Genomic DNA, 22906 nt, shown 5'->3' on the forward strand with positions numbered 1-22906 from the left:
TGTAGTTTCATGCACAAAATCTGGACTCTAATGGCCGACTAGATGACTTATGAAAATGCATAAAAGTGAAAACACATTGTTGGCTCCTCTCTCTGCAGCTTCCCCATGAGAAAAGAAGCCAAGCCTCATTTAAAGTGCGGCGCCTGGGCCGTGTCGCTAGGCTCAGTAATGTGCGGCTTTAACCTGGTAGTTTCTTCCTGGAACGTGGCCGTTGCTAATGAGCCCGCTCGGACAAAGGTGAGTCCTAAATGAGCAGAAAGAAAAGTAAACAAGCCAGGTGACCAACTGCAAATAAGCGAACATCAAGTAGCCTGGATGGTGGATTTGTCTTCAAATCCAAACTTGCTCACAAGAAAAACCAGCAAGTGTCTATGTTGTAAAGAGTCGTTGAGGCTGCAGTTTTTGTTTTTGGGACTCTTATAACACGCAGGTGCTCTTTTCAAAGGCAGCCCACTCCGACAGATGCTTCTTGGCCACTGTTGAATGTTGGGTTCCCGGGGTGTTTGTTTGGGTCCTGTTTTGTATTCTCAGTGTCGATGCATGCTTGATACCTATTCCTCTTTTCTTCTGTTATTTAAGTTTTCCAATACTTACAGCCTGTGCAAAGACAGACGCAGGTCACTTTTTCCATTCACAAAAAGAAAAAGAAAAGAAGCTAAGGGACACGTAAATACTAGTTCACGGACCTTATATAGGCATGCTATGATGTAGGAAAAAAATTCCACAGCACGCAGTTCATTGTTATAAATCTATATGTTAGTGACATCATAGTTGAACTTATTCCTCTACAACCTCGTGAGTTAAGATCCTAATTAAAAAGCAGGTTTTCAGTTTCACACTATATTCAAACCATGTCCGTGCTCTTGGCCCGCAATCTTTCATCGTGTGTGTGTGAATTCATCAGTGTGTCAGATGGAGCCTGTTGTGCCAGGCGGCCGGGCAGCAGCGGTGCCACTCTGTGTGGTCAGGGCACAGTGTGTCCTCTCAGCTGCTGTTTCGAATTCACAACTAACTCGACGGCAGCAGCATCCTCACTCATTCACTGCAGCAGATGGTGGCGAGCTCGCTTGTTCGTGTGTGCGCGCCGAGAGGCAGCCGTGGGGGAGCAAAGCTGCCGTGTCCAGCTTCATGTGCAGGCAACAAAGAAGGAAGGACAATTGAAATGAAACTCTCGAGTCAGAGGGATCAAAGAACCTACAAAAAATAAAAAAATAAAAAAATAAATAAATAAAATAAGTCAAAGACAGGATGCTTGTAGCCTGGGTTTGTGTAAAATCTCCCATATCACTGTGTATCCTCCAGAGAGGCTGCGGTCAATTTCATCAGAGAGTAATCCTTCAGATTATATCCCTGCATAGTGGACAATGAGCATATTGTTGTGATCGTGTTGCTGTAATCCAGCTCAGCACCATATGCAATCAACTGCAACGCTCTCTGGAGAGCTGCAGCAGTGAATAACACACTGTCCAGTCTTAACACTGCAATCCATCTGCCACCGACTCTCTGTGGCTGAAAATATCTCCACTAGAATCAAAGGAGAGAGCGCCCATTATGGCGTTTTCTTCAAAAACATTATGCTGTTTTCAGAGAACAATCCCAGTCTGTTTTTTGTTCATTTATTATTCAAGGTGATGCCAGAATGCAACTGCAGATTCTGCGCCAGAAAGGACCTCAACATGGTGCAGCCACTCAAGCCTCCTGGAGTCTAATGCAAACATGATTTCAATTTTGGTTGTAACCTCCAGTGCACAGAGAGGAGATAGATTAAAAATGAGGATGGGGTGAAGCCATCTGTTTTGCGGTAGAACCAGAGAGACAGAGGAAGGAATCTGGAGGAGCCGGGGCTCATAAAGAAAAGGCAGACTCAGGCCAAATTGTCAGTCAGTTGGTGGATGAGATGTCATGCTAGCCAGACATGCTAGACAGGCGGGCCGTGTAGCCTGAGGAGGAATCCGACCATTTAATGTGCCTCTGCAACCCAGCTGATTCACCACTACACCATCCAGTCTAATAGGTTTTGTTCTGGTGAATCACTCCAGGTTTCCTTAATGGAAAAGCCAAACATACTGCTCTAACATTGGGTGACAAGGGCACCTTGGGTTTGCAGATGTTCACGCAGATGACAGATGGCGCCGGCGCAGCTAAGGGAGCAATGGGAACGATGTCGGCGCCAGGCTGGTGCCACATGTACCGCCCCTCCCTCTTAAATTCCCCCCTCTGTACTGCAGAGCTCCCCATCCCAAAAAATCTCCAAAATGAGGGGTGTATCTGTGTCTGAGTGTCTGGACCAGTGCATGAACGTCCATCTCCATGTGACTCAGTACCCTGCATTTAGTGCTCAAGGGACTGTCCAGCTAGAACACATGTGCATCACAGGTGAGCGGGTGATCATGACCGTGAATAAACCAGCTTGGACCTCAAATAATCACTAACATCACGACATCGAAGAGGAAAATACTTTACTGGTCTTAGGTGCATGAGAATGCGTAAAAAGGTTCTTGAAGTTGTACACGTTAACAGGCTGAAGGCTTCATTTACAGAAAAGTTGTTCAGTTGTGCTAACAACAACTGAAGCATCTTGTCTGCTTGCTGTAGCAAGACACTTACTTTATCACTTCAGCTCAGTCACCACATCTGCCCTAGTTCAACAAACAACACACATACGGACATGAATCCATGATGTCGTCAGCAAAAACACGTGTGACATATTTCCAACTTAGACTCGCAGAATGCTGATCAGCTCCTACATTAGGGACTTTCGGCAGTGATGTCTGAAGAGACGAGCACGGCGTGATGTCAAAATTTACGTTCAATGTCAACACTTCCTACAGGCCAGCTGTCTGCTTCAGACAGACTTGTTTGGCATTTCCCATCATCCAGGCGAAAAGGTATGCACGGTTGATGTGGCAAATCCAATTTGCTGGACTTGTTTCTGTGATAGAATAATAAACAAACTCCTCTAAAGCATATATGCTCTCAGGCCATTTTAAGAGGGATATTGCAGCATATGTGCAGAGCGACCACATTGAAGTAGCTGTTTGCAAAATGTTGCTTTGTAAGTTTGATTTTCACTACTATAGCAACATATTAGAATATGTACAGGCACCATAGCTGTCGGTGGATATGCTTGTCATCAGGTAACCTATGACGCCACAACATTGGAAGGAACACTTGGTTTTAGTTGTGAGAAGTGAGAAGAGACACCATCCTTCAAATGTTCAAGCTGAGTATCAAGCTGCACACTGAGAGATAAATCCAGAGCTGACAATTCTGCTATGTTGACTTACTAAACTGTGTTTGGATGGTTGTTGTTCAGGGGAAGAGTTTAGCGAACAGTTCGTTTTATTGTGAGACCTGCTGGCCGAACTCTATGGTGGATCTGGAAAATACATGAAACTGCAGCACTGGAGAAAAGTTTTGGTTATACTACACATAACTGCCCTATCACCACCACTGTGGTGGTTTGGCAAAAATAAAGCACATTCAGCGCCTCTGGCAGGAGGTTTCATAGAAACCAGCAATATTTTACAATCATGCCAACTGGAAGTACAAACAGCGAAAACTCTGTTGACCGAGTGACAGCAGTAAAACAGACAGTCTGAGTGTATCGGCAGAGAAAGAGGGTGATTAGATCATCTGATGCCAGAATGAGGCATTCAGACATGTTGTGTCAGACAAGAGCATCAACAGTGCTGCAGTGGTATGAATTGAAACGGTTTTCCAACATCAGACTGTGTTTCGAGCCATCAGGAAAAAAAAAAAAAAAAAAGAAGAGGAATGCGAGTTAAGCACCAGCTCCTCACGCAGAAACACAAGCAGCCCTGGAACCCCAGGAAGCCGCAGAGATGAGGAGGATGGCTGTGAACAGGTAGAACTGATAATTGCCCCATTCATCTTCACAGGACCCCGACTCCATCTTATGAAGGTGCTTGAGAACACAGGCCTGCATTTGATGAATCTTCCCTTAAATTAGCAGTCACTGGTGGATCGAGTGCTTCCATCACTCCGTATGCTGCCATTCATCATCTCATTAAGACCCTGCTCTGAGCTGTGCAGGCCTGAGGACTCCCAAAGAGAAAGGAGAAACTGTGAGCTCCATCATAACTGAACATTTCAGGGTTGTTATCACGGTTGTTTACAAATCTGTCAAATTGGGCACATACACAGTTTTTATAAACTACAATCTGTTCAATTCCCAAGCCTGTTTGATCATTTGTTGGAAAAAAAAATCTTAATGTATCAGGGGCAGAGAGTGGCACAGTTGTTTACTACCACGGGAATCCATTGCCATTACAGATCAGCAACAAATGCCAAATCCTTACGTAAACCTAGTGTGTGTATACGTTTATAGGACTGTGTTTCTCTTCAGGTGTTTAGATGAGTGTGCGACATAAAGATTTGTGATGCACGATAATTTTGGTAAAATGTTATAGCCATTATGTGGCAGGAAATGCAGTGGGAGTATGGAGGAGTCCCAGCTCGCCATTTTTACTGCCCTTGTTGCTGCAAAGTGAGCAGAAAAAAAGCTCGCTCGTGGTTACGCAGCCTGCACTCGGCTCGCCACACCACTGCCCTTCTGCCCAGGTGGATGAAGACACAGCTACCTCTGCATTTTTTTCCGAGACTCACAGGACAAAGTGGCAGGCCACTGCTGCCACCCTCCTCCCTACTTGCTCCTTTGTCTACCCCCTCCACCCAATCGCACTCAAAACACATCACTGACTGGATCTCCATGTGGTATATCTATTACCATAAAATACTGTGCTGCTCCCCACTGAAAGCTCACTATCCTCCTCTGCCTTCGGCTTTCCCCTCACACACATCAGCCCCAAACACCACCCGTACTCCACCACCTCCCTCCCACCCCAAGCCCCCTTCCTAAAACCGCTTACGCTGGCAGTTCTGAATTGGGTTAGGTCCAAGTTTAACATTAGGAGGGGGTGGCGGTTGGGGTGTTTAAAAAGCAGCCTGCGGAGAGCTGCAAGAGTGATCACAGCCATGACTTAAGCGCCAGTAAAAAAGAAAAAAAAAAAAAAAAAAAGAAAGAAAAAAATCTGCACACTCCTCATTGCTTTGTTGTGAGCATGATGGTCCTTTTTTCCCTTTTACCACGAATTAAGAAATCAGTAGAATAATGTAACACAGACATGCAGGTTTTATGTTCGAGGAAGAAGCTTAAGTTGTCTATGGGCAATTTACATCCATGTTGCCAAGGACAACATTAGTTACTTTAGGATTATTAATTTCTGCGTGATGTTCCTGCAGAGAGCAGTAATTTATCACCAGTACTGCAGGGACTCGTCTTACCAATGAGCTTTTTTTCATCCTTTTCTCTCCGACTTTGTGCAGTATAGCCAGTGTGCTGCCATTACCAGGAAATGGAGATATTTTGGGGCTCAGCTCTCTTTTATTTGGAATTTGTACTCATCCCTTGTTCTGGGGGAAACGCTGACAAATCTCATTCTTGGTGCCAGATTCGGAGTAAAACCCTGTCATTGTTTAAGGCCAACAAAAGACTGGTTCATTTAGACTCAATTTATTATGATTTCTTCTTTGTGTCAACAAATAGTAACACTGGCTTGGCAAATTGCTTCACAGTAGATACAAAACCAAACCTTGGCTCTCTTGTGTGTGTGTGTGTGTGTGTGTGTGTGTGTGTGTGTGAGAGAGAGAGAGAGAGAAAGAGAGAGACAATATTCTGTTATTTCAAAGTAAATCCCATGATATATTTTAACATGACAACTCAGTAAAATACTCATGACTCTTCTGTGCAATTCATTAAGTTCAGAAAAGTATTTTTCAACATACTGTCTTATGTAAGTATCTAAAGCGCAGCTGCATGTGGGCACCACTTGTGAAATCATGGGGTGCGATAACAGGATTAAATGGGTGCAATGAAGCAAAGGTCACTAACATGAGACTGACGCTCCTGCAAATTTAAACACGGATTTTGCATGTGTTTATGTGAATGTGGAAACAGTTCAAATTTTATTATGTGGGTCACATGGACATGGCCACTGTTGATGCTTTCAGGCATCTTAATCTTAAATTGAAATTATTAAAGAACAGTTAGCTGCAAGGACGGATTGCTGACAAAAAACTGAAAGTTCAAAGAGTAAAACTTGAAAATTTGGGTGAACAAATATTTTCATTTAATTAATCTTTTATTTTAAACATTCATACTAATCATTCGTGAAATGATGAATGATTTATTTCCTGTCAGACACTTCATCAACTTAAAAGACATTTTTTGTCAGTTACATGACACAATAAGTCTTATTTCTATTGCAGTATTATACCAGTAGAATGAAACAATAATTATTTTTATCTGGAAAATCTGTTCAAGTCAAACATCCAAAAAGGTGAACGCAGAGAAATTTTCCTCCTTTGCAGATGAGTATAAAAACAGCCTTTGTGTGCATGTCTTTCTGCACGCTGAAGAAAAATCATCAAAATGAACTAACAACAAGCAGAACGTGTATTAACCTGAAAGGAATAGTCAAAATTGTATTGGTCACCTATTTCTTTAATGTGGAAAAATAACCCCCCCCCCTCTCCCTGGCACCGCAGAACCAAAAGGAACAGGCACTAATGTTGGTATAAAACCTTCATGAGCCCAAGTTGTCAACACCAGCTCAGGGGTGCACGAGTTGAGATCAGACGCTCCTTTGACCACAGTTAAGTTAGAGTTGTAAGGCTCTATTCTTCACGGATGGCGAGATGTGCCATTGGGTTAGAATTCAGAACAAGCCTGACTTCTTCGACTAAAAGATCTGTAGTTCATCTGCCAAAAACAAATGTGGCCTTTCACATTTGACCAACACAGGAGGCTCATGGGCTGGGCTGGACCATCACTGTTACACCTCTGTGAGGTGCAGTTGTACCTCACACAACACAAGCACACTGTTCTACACATGAAGTGCATCTGTTAACAGAAATGCCACTGCTAAGGGGAAGAGTCATAATTCAGTGAACATGTTCTGTGTAACTTCCTCCAACATGTATTAACATACCAACTATCCCTCCTACTCACATACTCACTCAGAAATAGATCTGTCATCTTGCCACCATCCCCTTATCATCTAACTGCTAACAAGCCTGTTTGCCTGTGACTGACGTTGATGTGATCCCTAAAGCCCCGGGCTTGGCACCAGTTCGCTCCTAAGCCAAATTAAGCCTCTGTCATGCCCACCCCCACCTCCAGCCTAGTGCTACCCCTGCCATGGGAACCCTAAATCTTTAATGACGATGGAGAGCTCTGCACGCTCCCACAACACAAAAGCGATGACATCTGTCTCTGTAAGTGCTGCACTCCAGAGCAACCCCATTTGTTCTATCTCTGTGTCTTGAAAAGAAATCAAATATAAAAGTTGAGGGAGGGCGGAGGCTGCTAAAAGAAGAAGCGGGGGTGGGGAGGTGGAGCTCAGGAGGTTAAAACAAAGATCCTTTCTTTAAAAAGGTTTATTCCTCTGCCCACTGGTCCCTAAATGTTCAAAGAAGGTGTTAAAAGACTCTGAGCGTCCCTTCTTGCTCCGGTGTCCTGGCTACAGCCCACCTGCTCACAACTTCTTTCAAGTGACCCGGGATGTTGGGTGAAAAACATGTCCCCAATGACGCAGGCAAACTCCAGGAAACCAGTCCCTGACAGTACTGCTTAAGAGAGCTTGATTCACAAGGCTGAAAACCTTTTGACCTCCGGCCACCACAATCCTCCCACACAACAAACTTAAGAAAACTAATTTCTCTCAAAGCCATTTCAATGGATATTAATGAAACAGCTCCAGGATGCACTGGGAAGGATTATCATCATTATGACCTGGGGTCATAAGTCATTTAAGTGGAAAATGTCTTCAATAAATATGATACAGCACAAAACAAAAATTGAGGTGCGTTTGTTTTAACACAGTGCAAGATGTGTCCCCTCCTCAGCCTCAGGCCTGATTAAAAAACTTTGTCCTCTATTACTCCAGAACCAGCAACAACGACAATATGATAGCAAACGGAATAAAGTAGAAAATACTCACATGCAAGACGCTGGAAATTGATTATGGTAATTCATGGGGGAAAAATACGGGGGAATATTTTTGTGTGTCGGTGTGCTTTTTGTGTGTCATCAATCAATCAATCAATATATTGGCGGGTCCATATTGTTTTCTTCTTCTTTCTTTACCCTTTCGCGGGCAGCTCAGGTGAATTGATTACCGCCACCTGCTGTGTAGGAGTTTTTATCTGCCTCCACAAGGAAAACGAAACCAATCTCTCTACATTACAGTGCGAACATGTATATACATGTTTACATGTATTTTTTTCATGCCGTTTTGATTACTGTAATTTATTTTATGCTTCATTCGCCCTCAGTAAACACATCTTGGTGTCAGAATGACCGGCCTGTCATTGTGAGCAGGCAATGCGGTGGTCACCTATTAGCTCGGTGCGGGTCCTTCCAGTGGACGAAGGAAGATGGCGGCGTCCATACTATACAGGAGGGCGGCGGTGTTATGTAGGACTGTGAAGGGCTTTTCATTTCCAAAACCTGCAAACTTTCCATGTGGGCTTCTATTTCAGGCCGCGTCCTACAACCCCAAACCCCTGAGGCTAAACCTCCGTCAGCCCTATATCCCTGACAAAGACAGCCCGGACACGCCGGAGTGGCAGAAGACGGCCCGGTATGACGGGAAGCTCTACGGGCGCTACGGCTCAGCGTCGGGCATCGACCCCGCGTCACTGTGGCCCAGCCACGAGCAGCTGGACAGGATCATTGCAGAGGAGAATGAGTGGCACCCTCCGTTAGACGTGATGCTGAAGAACATAGAGGCTAAGGAGAAAGAAGAAACGCAGAAAAGATTGGCAAAGTAAGTCATGCTAACGCGGCTAGTGCGTCTATTATTCGGACAGGCACCTACAGTTCGCACCTTTTATTCCGCGCTGAGTTAATGAATGCCGAAATATTTGATCAAAACATAAGAAGACGTTAACCCTTAACTGCCTCGCTACAATGTGCCTCTTCTTCGTTAACATGACATCTGAGTCACCGTGTTAAGAACGAGGATTTGAGTAAAATGACAACAAATCAACCAAAAAATACACAAGGTCGTTCAACAGCACTTTTACCTGTATTCATCTTGCAGTTACCTGAATGAGACCGACGTGTTTCTTGTTTTTACAGTATACCATGTTTTTTAATATCGAACACGCTTCTTATCTCGTTCTTACATTTTTTTTATCATGTCTTTGTAAGTTTTTTTTTTTTGCACAATCTTGCCATAAACCTTAAATTGCTTCATGCCACTTAATATGTGGAATTTGAACTAATCTGTAGTTTATGAAATGCTAAAATCGCTGTAAGTTTTGTGACAGATAGGCCGAGCAGTGCAGAACCATGACGACCTCTCTACCAACTTTATGACATTGTGACCCAAACATCCCAACAAACTAAAACATATAAAGAGTTCATTTCAAACATTTTTCATTTTTCTTGGTCAGGCTGTGTCTTTCACAAACTCTGATTTGAGGCCTTACTTGTGCTGCTGATACCAAAACAAAACCTCAAAACAAAAAACATTCGGCACATTTTCTAGAGTGCAGTAGACCTAATCACTAAATACATGTGTTCAGTATGGGCAGGGACATCAGGTACAGAGGTGCACTGGAAGCACATAGAAAGTATTAGTTAGGGTAATGTGAAAGGAAATGGTCTGAAGATTAACTGCTCTGATCACATTTGTTGGCTTGTTTCTTCATCAAGGAACCACAGACCAGAACAGTGCGGACCTTGTGAATATCATCTGATTACAAATTTGACTGAATATTTTATACCAGCCATACTGACCAGATTAAATAATTACATGTTCCTGGTTTGTGCTAACATGCTAGTCTCTATCAGGCATATTGTTTATTCTGTCCATCCTTGTTTAGCAGATTTGTATATTTATATTTGCTGATACGCAAATGAGCACTAAACACACAGATCAAAGTTTTGTAAGTATTGGCTCATAAACAATGACGTAATCCACATTTCAGAAGTTTGACCTGATGGTGGCAGTAGATGAAAGAGCAGCTCCGCTTATTACAATTCATCCTTAGGGGGAACATAAATGTCTGGAGCAGATTTAACAGCAATCCCTCCATAATCCAGTAGTCATTAAAAAACTTCACCCAAAACCAGAGTGGTGGACTGCCCCATCACACAACTATGCTCCAAGCACTGCCCGAACATCTGGTATACTCATCTTTTCTATTTCCACCACAGAGAACGACTCATAGCAGCAAACATGGCCAAAATGCCCAAGATGATCGCTGACTGGCGGAGAGAAAAGCGTGAAGCCAAACTGAAGCAAAAGGAGGACAAGGCTCGCCGTGACAAGTTGCTGTCTGTGGCCAGAGAGCGATTTGGCTATGCAGTAGACCCCCGCAGCCCCAAGTTTTTGGAAATGGTTGAAGAGATAGAAAAAGAAGAGAAGAAGAAGAAAAAACTAATGAAACGCAGATTGAAAGAAGAGCAAATGACAGCAGCTGGTGTCACACCACCTGCCCCCTCGTCAGCCTCAGACTAAGTCCTTTTAGACATAAATAACTGTTGGGCTTCAGTGTGGCTGCAAATCAGTAGGAAATGTACTTTATAACACACTTCAGTGGGACACTTCTATCTGAGGAAGAGTTTGGTCCTTGTTTTTGTGTTCTAATCCAGGTGACAACAGATGTCAAACATCTGGATCAAACAATATCCTTCCCATTTTTCTATTTAAAAAAATCATCCTGAGTTGCTTGTCTATTTGTTTTGCATATTTGGAATTTTTTGGCTTAGCAAATAATTAAGCTGTAATGAAATAAATTAATTTCACTGTAAATGTCATTTTGCCTAAAATATTTTGAAAGAAAAACCAATAACATTAAGAATTGAATTTTTATGTGATTTATTTTTGTAATAATTTTAGAAGTGACTACACACACTGATCCAGACATGTCTAAACACTGACACATTGTGATGGTGAAAGTGAGGTAAGGCACAGAATTATTAGTCAGTTGATGTCTAAATTAGTCTAAAAAAACCATTTAGTGTAAAATCTTTTAAGCATTTGCGTGAAACATCATGAACATCTTAAAATCAGCTTGAAACAGTATGCAGTATGCTTAGTCAGGTTTTGTATTAATAGAGCTCTTATCAAGTCATTACATTTACTTAAGTCTTAAAATTAATTACATTTAAAATGTAAAGTTTCTATCAATCAACTATAATAAAGATTTATTGGTCTTTAATTTTCCATGGAAGTTATAAAGCATTATAAATGCCCACTCAAGTCTATCTTAAGCTCTGGCAGATAGTGAAATTAGAGGAACTTCTCTTCACCATGTCCGTGCTCACTGAGGGGACGTGACAGCCCACATAAAGATTCAGGTCATACTGTTGTGCAATGAGACAAAATACCATAAAAGGTATCCCAACACACGTAAAATACTCAGTGTGCACCTGGTGACAAATGCACACAAGTTAAAAACTGTGGACCAAATTTAAAATGGCCAACGGTGTGAGGGAAATGAAGAGTCCACTGTGGAGAGCTCCTTCAGTCATGAAGAACTGTGCTGTTACAGATGAGTATCCTCGTCTTCACCAGGGTCAGCCTTGAGTTTGGCCAGAGCAGCGTGCACCCTGAATTGTGTCCGAGACTCCATTGAGTAATCTTTGTAGTTTTGTCTGAAATGAAAAGAAGAAAATGGCAGATGTGTTAGATAGTGGATTTGCTTTATTTGCATGTGCTATAATCTTGATACCTGGTCCAATTTCCAGTGAGAGCCAAGGGCTCGTATTACATAAATGCAGAGACAATGGCACCTTCAATATGAAGTGGACAACATCACCCAGGTGAGCGGAGAAGGCTGAGGACAGACTGTGCAGACCTGTATCAACAGGCAGACAGCGACCTCTAGTGTTTGTGTATGCACATTCACTGTCCAACTGAGCGCTGTCATTCATAACTGGCAGTAATGTTCAGTTCTTGTGTTGGGCCCAGCCTCAACAAACTGAAACAGAAACTGGCAGTTGTGTATTACATGACTAAACTGAAATGTGTATCTTAATCTATACAATCCCAAATTGTATAGAAACTCTAAATTGTGTGTAAGTGTGAGTGTGAGTGGTTGTTGGTCTCTGTCTGTCTCTGTGTGTTGGCCCTGTGATGGACTGGTGAGCTAGGATTGGCTCCAGCACCCCCCACGACCCGGAAATGGACAAACAGTTAAAGATGAATGAATGAATGAATGAATGAATAAATGAATGGAGTTGTTTACACATATTAACCCAAATGTTTCATTACCCCTGTCCTGGTGTTAGTGTTGTCTACCAAAAGCTGAAAATTGACTTGCATCCAGTTTTAAGATATACTTTTGTCATTATTTCAGCCATAGATTTTAAGTGACCTTTGATCTGATGGCTAAAATCTTTATATAAATAATTTTAGTCAGTGGACACCTGGATGTTAAGTTATCAGAGAAAAAAAGAAAAAAAAACCAGAGCAAACAGCTCAGCCCCGAATGTCCAATGAGGAGCGTCAGATCTTTAAAGTGAAACTGTTTTATCTGTTGTTTCTATTGGTTTAAACCTCCTGCATGTCTGGGCCATCAGATAAACAATGGAAACAAACATTAGCAGCAGTCTTAGCTCCCATCCCCTCCCGGAAACTTTGTGACTTTAAATGTGAAGCTTCTCTATTCTGTGATTTGAATGGTTATTATCAGCTGTTTGTTTGGGGGAGGAGGAGGAGGCCTCTGGATAATTCTCTATGTAAAAACCTCCTGATAATCTGGCACTGAAGGAGTCCAACAAATTATTTTTAACGATGGTGGCAAAGACACCGGCTCCCATTATCCCATGGTCATTTATGACGCCGTCTCCTGTTATTGCTTTAACTGACAAGCCCTTCATGCAGAAGTGAGAAACTGTGGGTCCAACTCTTATTAAAAACAGAGCACATCTGTATCAAAAGCTGATAGTGTTTAGACATGAGAGTTAAAAACGACATTCTACTTGGTGATTTTAGTGAAGCTGTGCAGCAGGACTTCAGTTTCTCCGACGGTGCATGCTGCAATGAAGCTGCTGTGGAACAGAAACTTACTTGGCCTTGCGCAGCAGTTTAACAGCTTCCTCCCTCCTGCCCTGGTCTATGTAGAGCAGACTGAGCTCCACCAGAGAGTTGGGCACCAGGTAGTGGTCAAACTTGATCTTCTTTTCACTGAGCACACACAGTCAGAAGGTGAAACACTTAATGGATGCTGTGGCATACGGTCTCATTTAGCTGAAATGTAAATTCAGAGCCATGCACAGTGCTGCATGTGACATGCTCAGTAACACAAACTGTTTTTTGTTTTTTTTTTCTGTGCAAGTCGGTGACTTTGCTTTTGAAATGAATGAGGAAGCAAATGATTCTCACCCGACCAGTTGGAATCATAAACATGTCAGTGTGATTGAAAATCGTGACTGCATTACAAACATTCACTGGTGGTAAGAGGATCATGTAACTACATTCATACAGTTTCCAGCGGCCCTTGGATATTATTTTGAAGCACAGACACGAGGAAGGATTTTCCTCCTGTTCAACTGTGTGCTGAGTTAAGGAATCTTGACATGATATGTCCAGTCAATGGTCCCAACAAAAAAATAGAAGCTCAATTCGCATCAGCTCAAAAACTGACTAGTTTGTTCATAGAGAGCTAGTGTAATTTTTAGATTATATTTTCTATGTGAAGTGAATCTGGTGCAGCTCACCTGGAGCACACTTTGTTGAAGCATTCCTCAGCAGCCTGGAGTAGGCCTTGGTTCTTCAGACAAAGACCCTTCAGCAGCTGGATCACACAGCAGTCATCCACTGAATACTCATTTCCTGTGGAAGACAGAGCACACACTTTTAGCCGTATGGTAAGTGTGTGTGCGTGGTGGTGGTGGTGTATTCATTCTCTCACCGGGAGACTCCAGGAAGGAGCGCTCCGCCTCCAACAGGGTCTGCATTATGCCTTCAGTCAGCTCTGGACGTTTCCTGATCACATTGAATCCGTTCCACATATACATCATTTCCTGAAATGCCAGTTAAATAAAAAATGTTGGACCCGAATCTGTGAATCTCACATACATCCCATTGTGTTAGTTTCTGTGTGTCAAGCTTCACCAGAACTGGCACTGGCAGCTTCACTGGGGAGGGGGCCTTGTAGCGTCTGGCTTTACGAATAGCAAACTTCTCCGTCGGTGGAGACTTCCCTGCAATCTTCTGCTTGAACGTGGGCACTTGTCTAAAGACACAGGAAAGAAAGCATGGACTCTGGACAATTTGCATGCATTTGCTTTTATAAATGTATTTCTTCATGGAATTTCAAGCTTTTGAAAGGAGCCATTTATATGTTCAACATGAATTCTAGTTGTGTGCAGCTGGTCTTTGTTGTTTGATAAGAGCCATTGTTGTGTTTACAGGACACCAACTCTACACTATATCTATAATACACCATCCATGTTATTTCTCCAGGGCACATGGAAGTTTAGCGTGAGCTGCTATCAAAAAGTAACGTGGCTGCCTGGTTTGCATGGTAACTATGGTAACAGAAGAAGAGCTGGAGAGTAGGAGAATGACGTCTGATGCTGAATTCACAACCTTCCTCCTGGAACGGTCAGTAAACAGCTGTTAATGCTAACGTTAGCTATGTGGCAAAATCAAAACTTAGAAAATGCTCATTAAGCATAAATGTGACATCATCATCGCATGTAGAAAATGAGGTGATGATGAGGTCAGTTGCAAACTCAGAAAAGAGACAATTGTTCTGCCATGATCTCAACATCATCATGCTCCTCCACTCAAAAATGATTCAGCTTCTTGTTACTTCACACTGATATTTGACCAGCGTTGCTGTGCCGAATCATGTGTACGCAGAGTGTGATGACAGCCTTTACAGACTCACCTTAGACACACACACACAAACCTCTGTCACACTGCGACATCTCAACTACTTCGGTAGCCAGTCTCCAAGAATTTCAAACAAGCTAATTTAAAAATATGGGAGTGGAAAAATTACAGATGATAGGTGATGTGCAAAACTGTCCCAGATTTCTTTGCAGCATTAGTCCAGGAAGATGTAGCCCTGATTTACCTCCTCAGAGACAATGACTGTCCAATAACACTTGCATATCAGCCACTCTTCTACACACACACACACACACAGGCAGGTAAAAGGTGAGCATACTGTGAGTGTACCGATAACAGCGGAGTGTTTCTGAGACCAAATTCACCTGAAGAGCTGTACCTCGTCCTCCCCAAATGGCCTGGCCTCATCTTTAGGCAGCATGCTGAGGTAGGCAGCTTTCATGTACACATACATTGCCTAACAGAGAAATGTAAAGATGGTATTCACGACCTTTGTTCTTCAGCATTAAAATAAGTTCTCATTGTCAGCTGTGCACCTTGGACCAGCGGCTCTCCTGGCTCAGCAGGTCTGCGTAGAAGTACGCCATCCTCCAGGCTTGTTTGTAGGTGAAGCACCACATCAGCTCCCAGTAGCACATGTGGTGGAACTGCTTCCAGGCCTGCTGGGCCTTGCAGCCATCTTCGAAGAGCGTCACGGCCTGGTAGTGGTGAAACGGACACCATACAGTAGAGCAGGGGATGTTTGACAGTGACACTGCTTTCGAGGTGCATCACGTATCAAATATGACCATTTATGTTGGTCTGTTAGAGCGCGTGTAAGAGAACTGGCTCATGCTTTACTCACAAATAAGCTCTACTACTGATGATTATGCAAGCTTGGCAGAAAAATGCTGTATCAAAAACATTACATGCAAAGGTTTAAAAAAAAAAAAAAGTCTCTGTCAATTCAAACATGTTACTGACACATGACATTGAAACACACCTCCTCAATATTCCCCTTGATCTCTTCAGTCCTGCCTGCAAAGAAGAGGAATATTGCTCCCTGGATAGAAGAGGGGAGAAAAGTGGAAATCAGAAAATGTCATGCCATTCTTTAAATATCATAATTGCCTGTTAACTTACTGTATTAAAATCTCGTCTGTTTGCCTGAGGAGCTACTGTACAACTATTACTCTTGGGAGTGTTTGACAGGATTCTTGTATTTTAGTTTGGTAGGCTCTGTCAGAGCTCTGAGTTTGTTCTCTGGGATGGGCTGGCATGTAGGTAAAAGGTGGAGTAGAAACACGGATTGGGAATGAACAGGAGTGAGTCGAGCACAGTGATAGCATTAAGGTGGGTGCGTCCATATAAATGAAGGAAAGGCGATGTCTGGATTCAGGGCGCATTTGAGTGGAAGGTGAAGTGATGATCAGACCATGTTGCCAAGATGTTAGTGATTTGTGTGTGTGACCATCTGATAGACTGGGTGGAAATAACTTGAGAGGGAGGGATCGGTTGACATACAATAACAAACACGAGGGCATACAAATAGAATGATTGACAGGACAATAATCCAAAGAAGCGTAGGCAGCACTCAGGGAAAAGAGAAGAAAGAATGCACAAGGAAATACAAACCAACAAAAGGAACAATATGCAGTACAAAGACTGGAATACACAGGCATTCAGGTTTCTCACAGACTCAACCACATTTTTAGCGATTACAATTAAATTCCCTCCACTTTTACCTTCCCAAGATGTGTGAACATGATGACACTGCAGGTGTAGCTCCCCCCTCTATCACAGTTCCTGTCTCTCACTACGGCTTAGTAATAAACCTCATTAGACACACACACGGTGACACAGCTAAAACCAAGTTTGAGTAAACCAGAGAATGAGCAGAAGAGCAGAAAGGTTGTCAATACCCACCCAGCTAGCATGAAAAAATGACAGCTAGGGCAAGCATGCTAGGTCAGAGTGATCACAGCTTTTGGCAAGATTGCCACTTTTTAAGATTTTGAGAGGACGTAATCATTAATTAATGACAAGATAAACAAAAGGGGCAGCACAGCATTACTGTGGTTAGCGCTGTTGGCCAATGATAAAAACATTGCAGGTTCGGGTTTGCATGTTCTCCCCGTACTTGCGTGGGTTTCCTCCGGGTACTCCGGTTTCCTCCCACCATCCAAAAACATACATGTTTAGGCTAAGTGGTGCATCCAAAATGTCTGTAGGTCTGAGTGTGAGTGGTTGTTGGTCTCTGTCTGTCTCTGTGTGTTGGCCCTGTGATGGACTGGTGACCTGGGTGACCCGGAAATGGATAAGCATGAAGAACATGAAGGAATGAATGAATAATAACCAAATCTACCTAAATTCAATTAAAAGTTGTGTGAAACAACAACAATCTTGGGATTTGGTGACTTAATTCAATAAATAGTGATTAAAAAGATAAAAACTGTAAGTTTATACAAGCTAGAGAAACTTAATCAACTGGTCTCGTAACTGTCCTGAAGCTGTCCCTCTCAAGTTTGTCCTTGGATAAATAAAACAGGCAGTAAGCTACAACTTCCTCACTTTTGTTCCCTCAAAGGTCAACACTGTCAAGCGTGCCACTGGTTGAAAGTAAACCTGAAAGGAAAAAGTTCATTGTGGATATTTCTAAGAATCTTGGTAATTCCACTGACGTGAACTGATTCCTTCAGTTTTAAATGGTTTTGCCAGCTGCTGTAAATGGAATTTGTTACATAACACCCAAACCAGAACATCCCAAACTTCTCCTGACGTAAAAAAAAAGGGGAAAAAAAAAAAAAAAAGAAGAAGGAAAAAAAGTCATTACCCGACAGAAATCCCCAGGTTTTCCCAAAAAGTAATATAATCTGTTAACAGATTTTCCTTGTTTTTACTCACCCGCGGGTAGCGAAGGCGGAAAGGTTTCAGCAGCTGCTCAGCTTCGGCTATCTCCCCTTCACCAGTCCCTTTTGTGGATGAAACAGTGATATGATGTAACAATGATGAGATTAAATGTGATGATTTGAATACTCTGGATCTCAGATGTATATCATTTTTGGATGCGGTACAGCACTACCTAGTATGAACGTGAGAAAGGTGTAGTAGCAGAGCAGCAGCAGAGCGCACAACATGGACCGTAGATTCGTCCCATTGGCGCCATCACTCAGCAGAGACAGGCCATATTCCTGCAGGACAACACGTGGAGGAAATGTGTGACCACCTCGTCTACATGAACTAACATTAGTGCGTGAGTCATGTAATGAGGACATTCATAGTGAAGGACAACAATAGAAATCAAACCTTATCTCCTGAAAAGCCTGCAAACTCCAAAACTCTGAGTATCCGAGGAGGAAACAGAGAGAGTGTCTGCAAATTGAGAAAAAGAGTCGATAGATATGTGACTACACAGCAGACACGGTCAGCGCAGTGTTGTACGCTACTTTAGTGACATACCAGATTAAAAGCTCCTACTCCAAATGATATTCCTCCTTCTAAATGAATGTGACTGGGTCCTTTCAGACAGTTGTGAGATTTTATGAAGGAATGCAGGTCTCTGGATGGGGAAAGGCAAAAAGGTCACACTCCCAACATCAGACGCCGTTGAATGACTGACATACACCCAACATCTGTCCTGTTTGCCTTGTTTACTTGTTAACTTACTTGTAAATCAGGTAACTGTTACGTACTTTGATGCCTCCCTTGATAAAACTCACCATGTTCTCATCCTGTGAAAAATACATTTATTTTTCAGAGATAAAATAAATGAAACACAGTATTACGTGGAATTCATTGACTGTAGATGTAATGTCGATTAAATCGAAAAAGAATATGGAGGGGTGTGGTGGGCTGTTACTTTACTGCACCTGTAGGAAGGTGAGAGCAGCTCTTTGGAGTTGGCACTCCGCGTAACACACTTCAGCATGAAGCTGCACTGGAAGAACACATCCATGCACAAATAAATCTCACATTGTGATCGACGAGGCAAGGCAGCATAATAATTCAGCCGCAGGTTTATTCTACGCTTCACTGACTGACTTCATCACATTTGATGTGTGGATTGAGTGGAAAACGTACACAAGTAAAAATCCTAACAACAATTAAATCCTCTCCAACAGATGCAGAAAATGTTCCTTTCTTCCTGAGAGGAACTCTGGATGCTGACTGTGTATTCAGTTTCCAGCTTTTCCCACCATCGCTGGCATGCTAACAATGCTGAGGTATCCTTTCTAGCCGCTCTCCCTGCTTTGGTCCAGACTGAGATATCAATAACTTTTGAATGGCAAAGGCATGGTATTTTCTCCAGAAAATCCTCTGGCTTTACAATTGTGGTTTTCAGCTACTTTTTTGATTACTTTCAAGTTTGGCACAGAGATACTTGTTCCCCTGAGGATGAATTGTAGTTGTTTGGGGGATCCCCTGACTTTTCATCTGGCATCACCATCATTTTAAATTATTACTTTGGTTTTTGATCGAATACCTATGGAACTAAAGACATTTCCATCTGCCTTTTTGGTACTCTGATCTGAGTTCATTGGTAATTCTCAGCAGAGAGCATGCTAACATGCTAAATTGAGATGGTGAACAACGTTAAACCTCCTAAACATCACACTGTCAGCACAGTCACCGTGAGCACATCGGCATCCTGATGCTAGGACTTAGCTTAAAGCACCAGGGTGCCCAAGATGTTAAAAAGAAACTCCCCTTTAGATGTAGTGGAAATATACCCTCAGCCAGATTAGACTTGAAGCTTTTTACCTTCAGTAAGGGATTCGGACTTGTTGGTCAAACCTGGAGATTTCTGTCGAAACCTGAAGCAGAGGCAGCATTTCAGTTTCAACACAGGATATTGTGTTAAAAGTCCTGCTCCAATGACCACACCTCTTTCTGACACAGCAAAGATCCATAAATTACACTTCTCCTGTAATGTTATCTTAACCACTTTATTGTGGCTTCTCTCATAAAGACACGCAGTCAAATAAGTCCAGATGAGCCATGTAAATGTTCTCATCTAAATTTGCCTCTTACAGTAAAGTTGGGCATCTCTAATGACAGACAGCTCGTCTCCATTGGAAATAATCCACAGTCGGCTTTGACAAGAAGTGCTGACCTCTGACAGACCTCCTGGGCATTCTTCATGGTATTTCCTGCGTTGCTGATGTCATCATGCTGGAAAGTCATCATAGCCTGCATTTCCAGCACTGTGGCATAGATGAGAGCATGGTACATACTCTCATTTACTCTACATGAGGAAACAAAAAGTTGGAGGATCAATATCACACACGTCAGAGTGACCAAACAGAGCTAATGCCCGGGGGACAGCTACTGTTTGGCCAGCACATTTTACTGTCAAGTAAAGATAAGAGTAAATATCTATCAGCCTTTTTTCTTTCAATCTGCACCACCATCCCTGTCTATCTTGTCCACAGTGTTTATTTTGCGGGGCTGCCATTCTCTTAGCTGTTCAGTCAGTCAAACCTTGGGCGTCAGCCTCGGCAAACACTTCATATCCTGGAGAACTGAACCTTGAAGTCTTGGCTGACAGGAAGCACTCTACTTCACAGTTCACTACACTGAAATCTCTTAACGTTAGCAGAAGCTAAATACTACTGACATCACACTAAAAAAGTGCTCAAGTGGAGAATAGAGTACATGACAACTTAAGCTCAACTAGTAACGGCTGGATCAAACCTCTGGAGAGACAAACATGACTCAGGATTATTCTGTTACCTTGGCTGCAGCCTCTCCAGACTCTCATTGAAGCGGTTGTTCAGGAAGAGATCCAATGCCTCCATACATTCATCCAAGCACTCCTTTAAGGTCATCTGTGAGGAGCTGCTGCACAATAGAAATATGGATTGATAATAACAAAAACAAACCTAGCATGGTCACAGCAGATGCAAATACGCTAACAAACATGCAGGATCCATGAGTGCACTCATGATCACTAAACGTCTGGGTTTCTCTACTGAACACGGTGCTGATGGTCTGTTTGGAACTCAGACTGTCAGAAAGAGACAAGTTAGAAGGGAAATTAGAGTTGTGTCACAGTTGTATCAACAACACAATGTTAGTTGAGTTTTGGAAAAAAAAAAAAAAAAAAAAAAAAATATATATATATATATATAAACCGAAAGCATAAAGAACTACGCTGGGCTCCTTCCTGGTGCACTAGGTCCCCTCCCCAACAACTTCAGGCACTTCAATCCACCTGCAACTCTCAGAAATTCATCTGTCATTGGCGGAAAGCAGAAACAATGGTTTTTTTTATTGACGTTTCCTGCAGCATGTGAAGGTAAATAATAGAATTTTTCTGTCCTGCATAGCTCTTTTTGCTGTTTGTTTTTTTTTATATGCCGAACCCAACACGGTGTGAACAGCTGAGCCAATAAAGAACCAGGATATGATCCTGAGGGTTTCTGAGCTCCAGTGAATTTTCGGCTGTGTGAACTCACTTGACTGCAGCATTTGTGCCTTTCCCATTGGACATGTCTCCTCTCCGGGCGGCTCCGACACCTGTTGGCTTCACCAAAACCAAGACGCATTCAGGACTGGCCCCGTAAAGACAAACACTCAGTGTAAAGCGGCGGCATGGGAGCTGGCATGAAGTGAGAAATACTGTCCTGTAGTCTGAAGTCAGGTAAAGTGCTCAGCTGGGTCGGAAGGAAACGCGTGCACACGTGTGCGTCTGGATCCGACAGTGCGAGAGCGCGCACCGGGAGCTCGCCTGGCTCCTCCTCTGACTCCTCTGACACGCACGGTGTGAACCTGAATTACAGGATCAGCTGTTCAGGGACGGCAGCCGTCTTGAATTCGTGTGTTGTGCCAAGTCCATGTCGGTGGGAACTAACAGACCCCCACAGCGATGTCATCAGATCAACAGACAAACTTCCTAATATCAAATGCACTGGGCTAAAAGTCTAACACTGGCAACTGAGCAAAATAAATCACAAAGAAAAATTAATTAAACATTGTATTTTTAACTGTTCGTGTCTGCAAGCTGACTTTTTTTTTTTTTTTTTTTTTTTGGGGGGGGGGTGATTAGTTCCACAATATGACATATGGATGTAAATATTAAGCTCACTATGAAGGAGATGAGCTCTGCCTGAGGGGAGTGGGAGACAAAATGCCAAGTAGGCTATTATTTCCCTCCGGGGCCCACCAAATGGGCTAAAGGATGAGTTCGTTATTGATAAGAAATGAATGAGTAAAGTGTGTTTTTACACAGCAGACATTTGAGGGCACTATTGTCATATTTATGCCAGTGTAGTGTGAGCAGGAGCATCTGTTCCTGCATTCATCACTGACCCTGCAGGTCTTATTGCTCCATGTTATATTCACTGTTCATAACAAATGTAGTTTATATTCTCTAATTGGATGTTTTATTCCAGTTCATCATCCCTGCAGACTGTCATAGCAATACAGCTTTGGAGTGCAAATCAACTCTTGGTGGCTCATTCACATATTTTTATGTTGTTTATTTCTTTATTTCTATTGCTGGGTGATGTCCCATAACCAGCTTTGGTTGTGGGATCATTTTGGGAAGAGTCAGCTGATGGTAGCAAACATTGTAAGGTTCCTGGGATACTGGGATTTCACATGACCTGGCAAAGGGGAGAACTGTGTCCATATCACAGGTGGGTTTTTCTTTTTTGATGCTGAGAAACAATGAAGCATAACACTTTGTCTACTCCACCTGCATGGAGGATTCAGAATCAGCTTTATTGGCCTAGTATGCATGCACAAACAATGCATTTGTTGAGCTTTCCTGTGAATGTACAGATGTAAACATAGGGTAGTAAAACTAAAATTTAAACCTTGAATATAAGAAGACTGAAAGTGAAAATTGAAACAGAATTGAACAAGACTAAAACATTGAACTAATATATACAAGACTGTGGACAAGTTATTTTTTTAAGTGTAAAGACAGTGTTTACACAAACATTTAGTTTTCTATTAGCACGGAGGGACCAACACTTTACTCTACTCTTACTTCCTGGCTGCTGTATTAGAATGAGATTCAT

At 42.6% G+C, this 22906-nt stretch overlaps 2 protein-coding genes across 4 annotated transcripts; one reads left to right on the forward strand and one right to left on the reverse strand.

Annotated features, from left to right (window-relative positions):
• Positions 1-8455: 8455 nt before the first annotated feature.
• Positions 8456-11232, forward strand: gadd45gip1 (growth arrest and DNA-damage-inducible, gamma interacting protein 1). Its single transcript, XM_029508328.1, has 2 exons — positions 8456-8852; positions 10250-11232. Exons 1-2 carry the CDS (start codon positions 8461-8463, stop codon positions 10551-10553), a joined length of 696 nt encoding a protein of 231 aa, XP_029364188.1. The 5' UTR covers positions 8456-8460; the 3' UTR covers positions 10554-11232.
• Positions 10903-21565, reverse strand: LOC115047396 (tetratricopeptide repeat protein 39A). 3 transcript variants are annotated; one of them, XM_029508302.1, is made up of 18 exons: positions 21338-21565; positions 20613-20720; positions 19993-20124; positions 19641-19693; positions 18749-18816; positions 18546-18610; positions 18339-18438; positions 18186-18251; positions 17959-18070; positions 17784-17851; positions 15883-15942; positions 15437-15598; positions 15266-15357; positions 14157-14277; positions 13954-14065; positions 13760-13874; positions 13110-13226; positions 10903-11692 (listed from the first exon to the last, which is right to left on the reverse strand). In XM_029508302.1, the coding sequence occupies exons 1-18, from the start codon at positions 21370-21372 to the stop codon at positions 11584-11586; spliced, it is 1695 nt and encodes a 564-aa protein (XP_029364162.1). In that variant the 5' UTR covers positions 21373-21565; the 3' UTR covers positions 10903-11583. The 3 variants fall into 3 exon arrangements, with proteins under 3 accessions (XP_029364162.1, XP_029364163.1, XP_029364164.1); XM_029508303.1 differs by having other exon boundaries at positions 11584-11692; positions 17962-18070; XM_029508304.1 differs by having other exon boundaries at positions 11584-11692; positions 20613-20717; positions 21338-21372.
• Positions 21566-22906: the final 1341 nt, after the last annotated feature.

The sequence above is a fragment of the Echeneis naucrates genome, chromosome 8 (assembly GCF_900963305.1).
Source record: "Echeneis naucrates chromosome 8, fEcheNa1.1, whole genome shotgun sequence".
Taxonomy (NCBI): Eukaryota; Metazoa; Chordata; class Actinopteri; order Carangiformes; family Echeneidae; genus Echeneis; species Echeneis naucrates.

Coding starts and splice junctions, on each gene's coding strand:
- gadd45gip1 (XM_029508328.1), top strand. CDS start 8,461: ATGGCGGCGTCCATACTATACAGGAGGGCGGCGGTGTTATGTAGGACT. Junction 8,853..10,249: donor ACGCAGAAAAGATTGGCAAA/GTAAGTCATGCT, acceptor TTTCCACCACAG/AGAACGACTCATAGCAGCAA.
- LOC115047396 (XM_029508302.1), bottom strand. CDS start 21,372: ATGTCCAATGGGAAAGGCACAAATGCTGCAGTCAA. Junction 18,611..18,748: donor CTGCTCTCACCTTCCTACAG/GTGCAGTAAAGT, acceptor TATTTTTCACAG/GATGAGAACATGGTGAGTTT. Junction 11,693..13,109: donor AAACTGCTGCGCAAGGCCAA/GTAAGTTTCTGT, acceptor TTTTCATTTCAG/ACAAAACTACAAAGATTACT.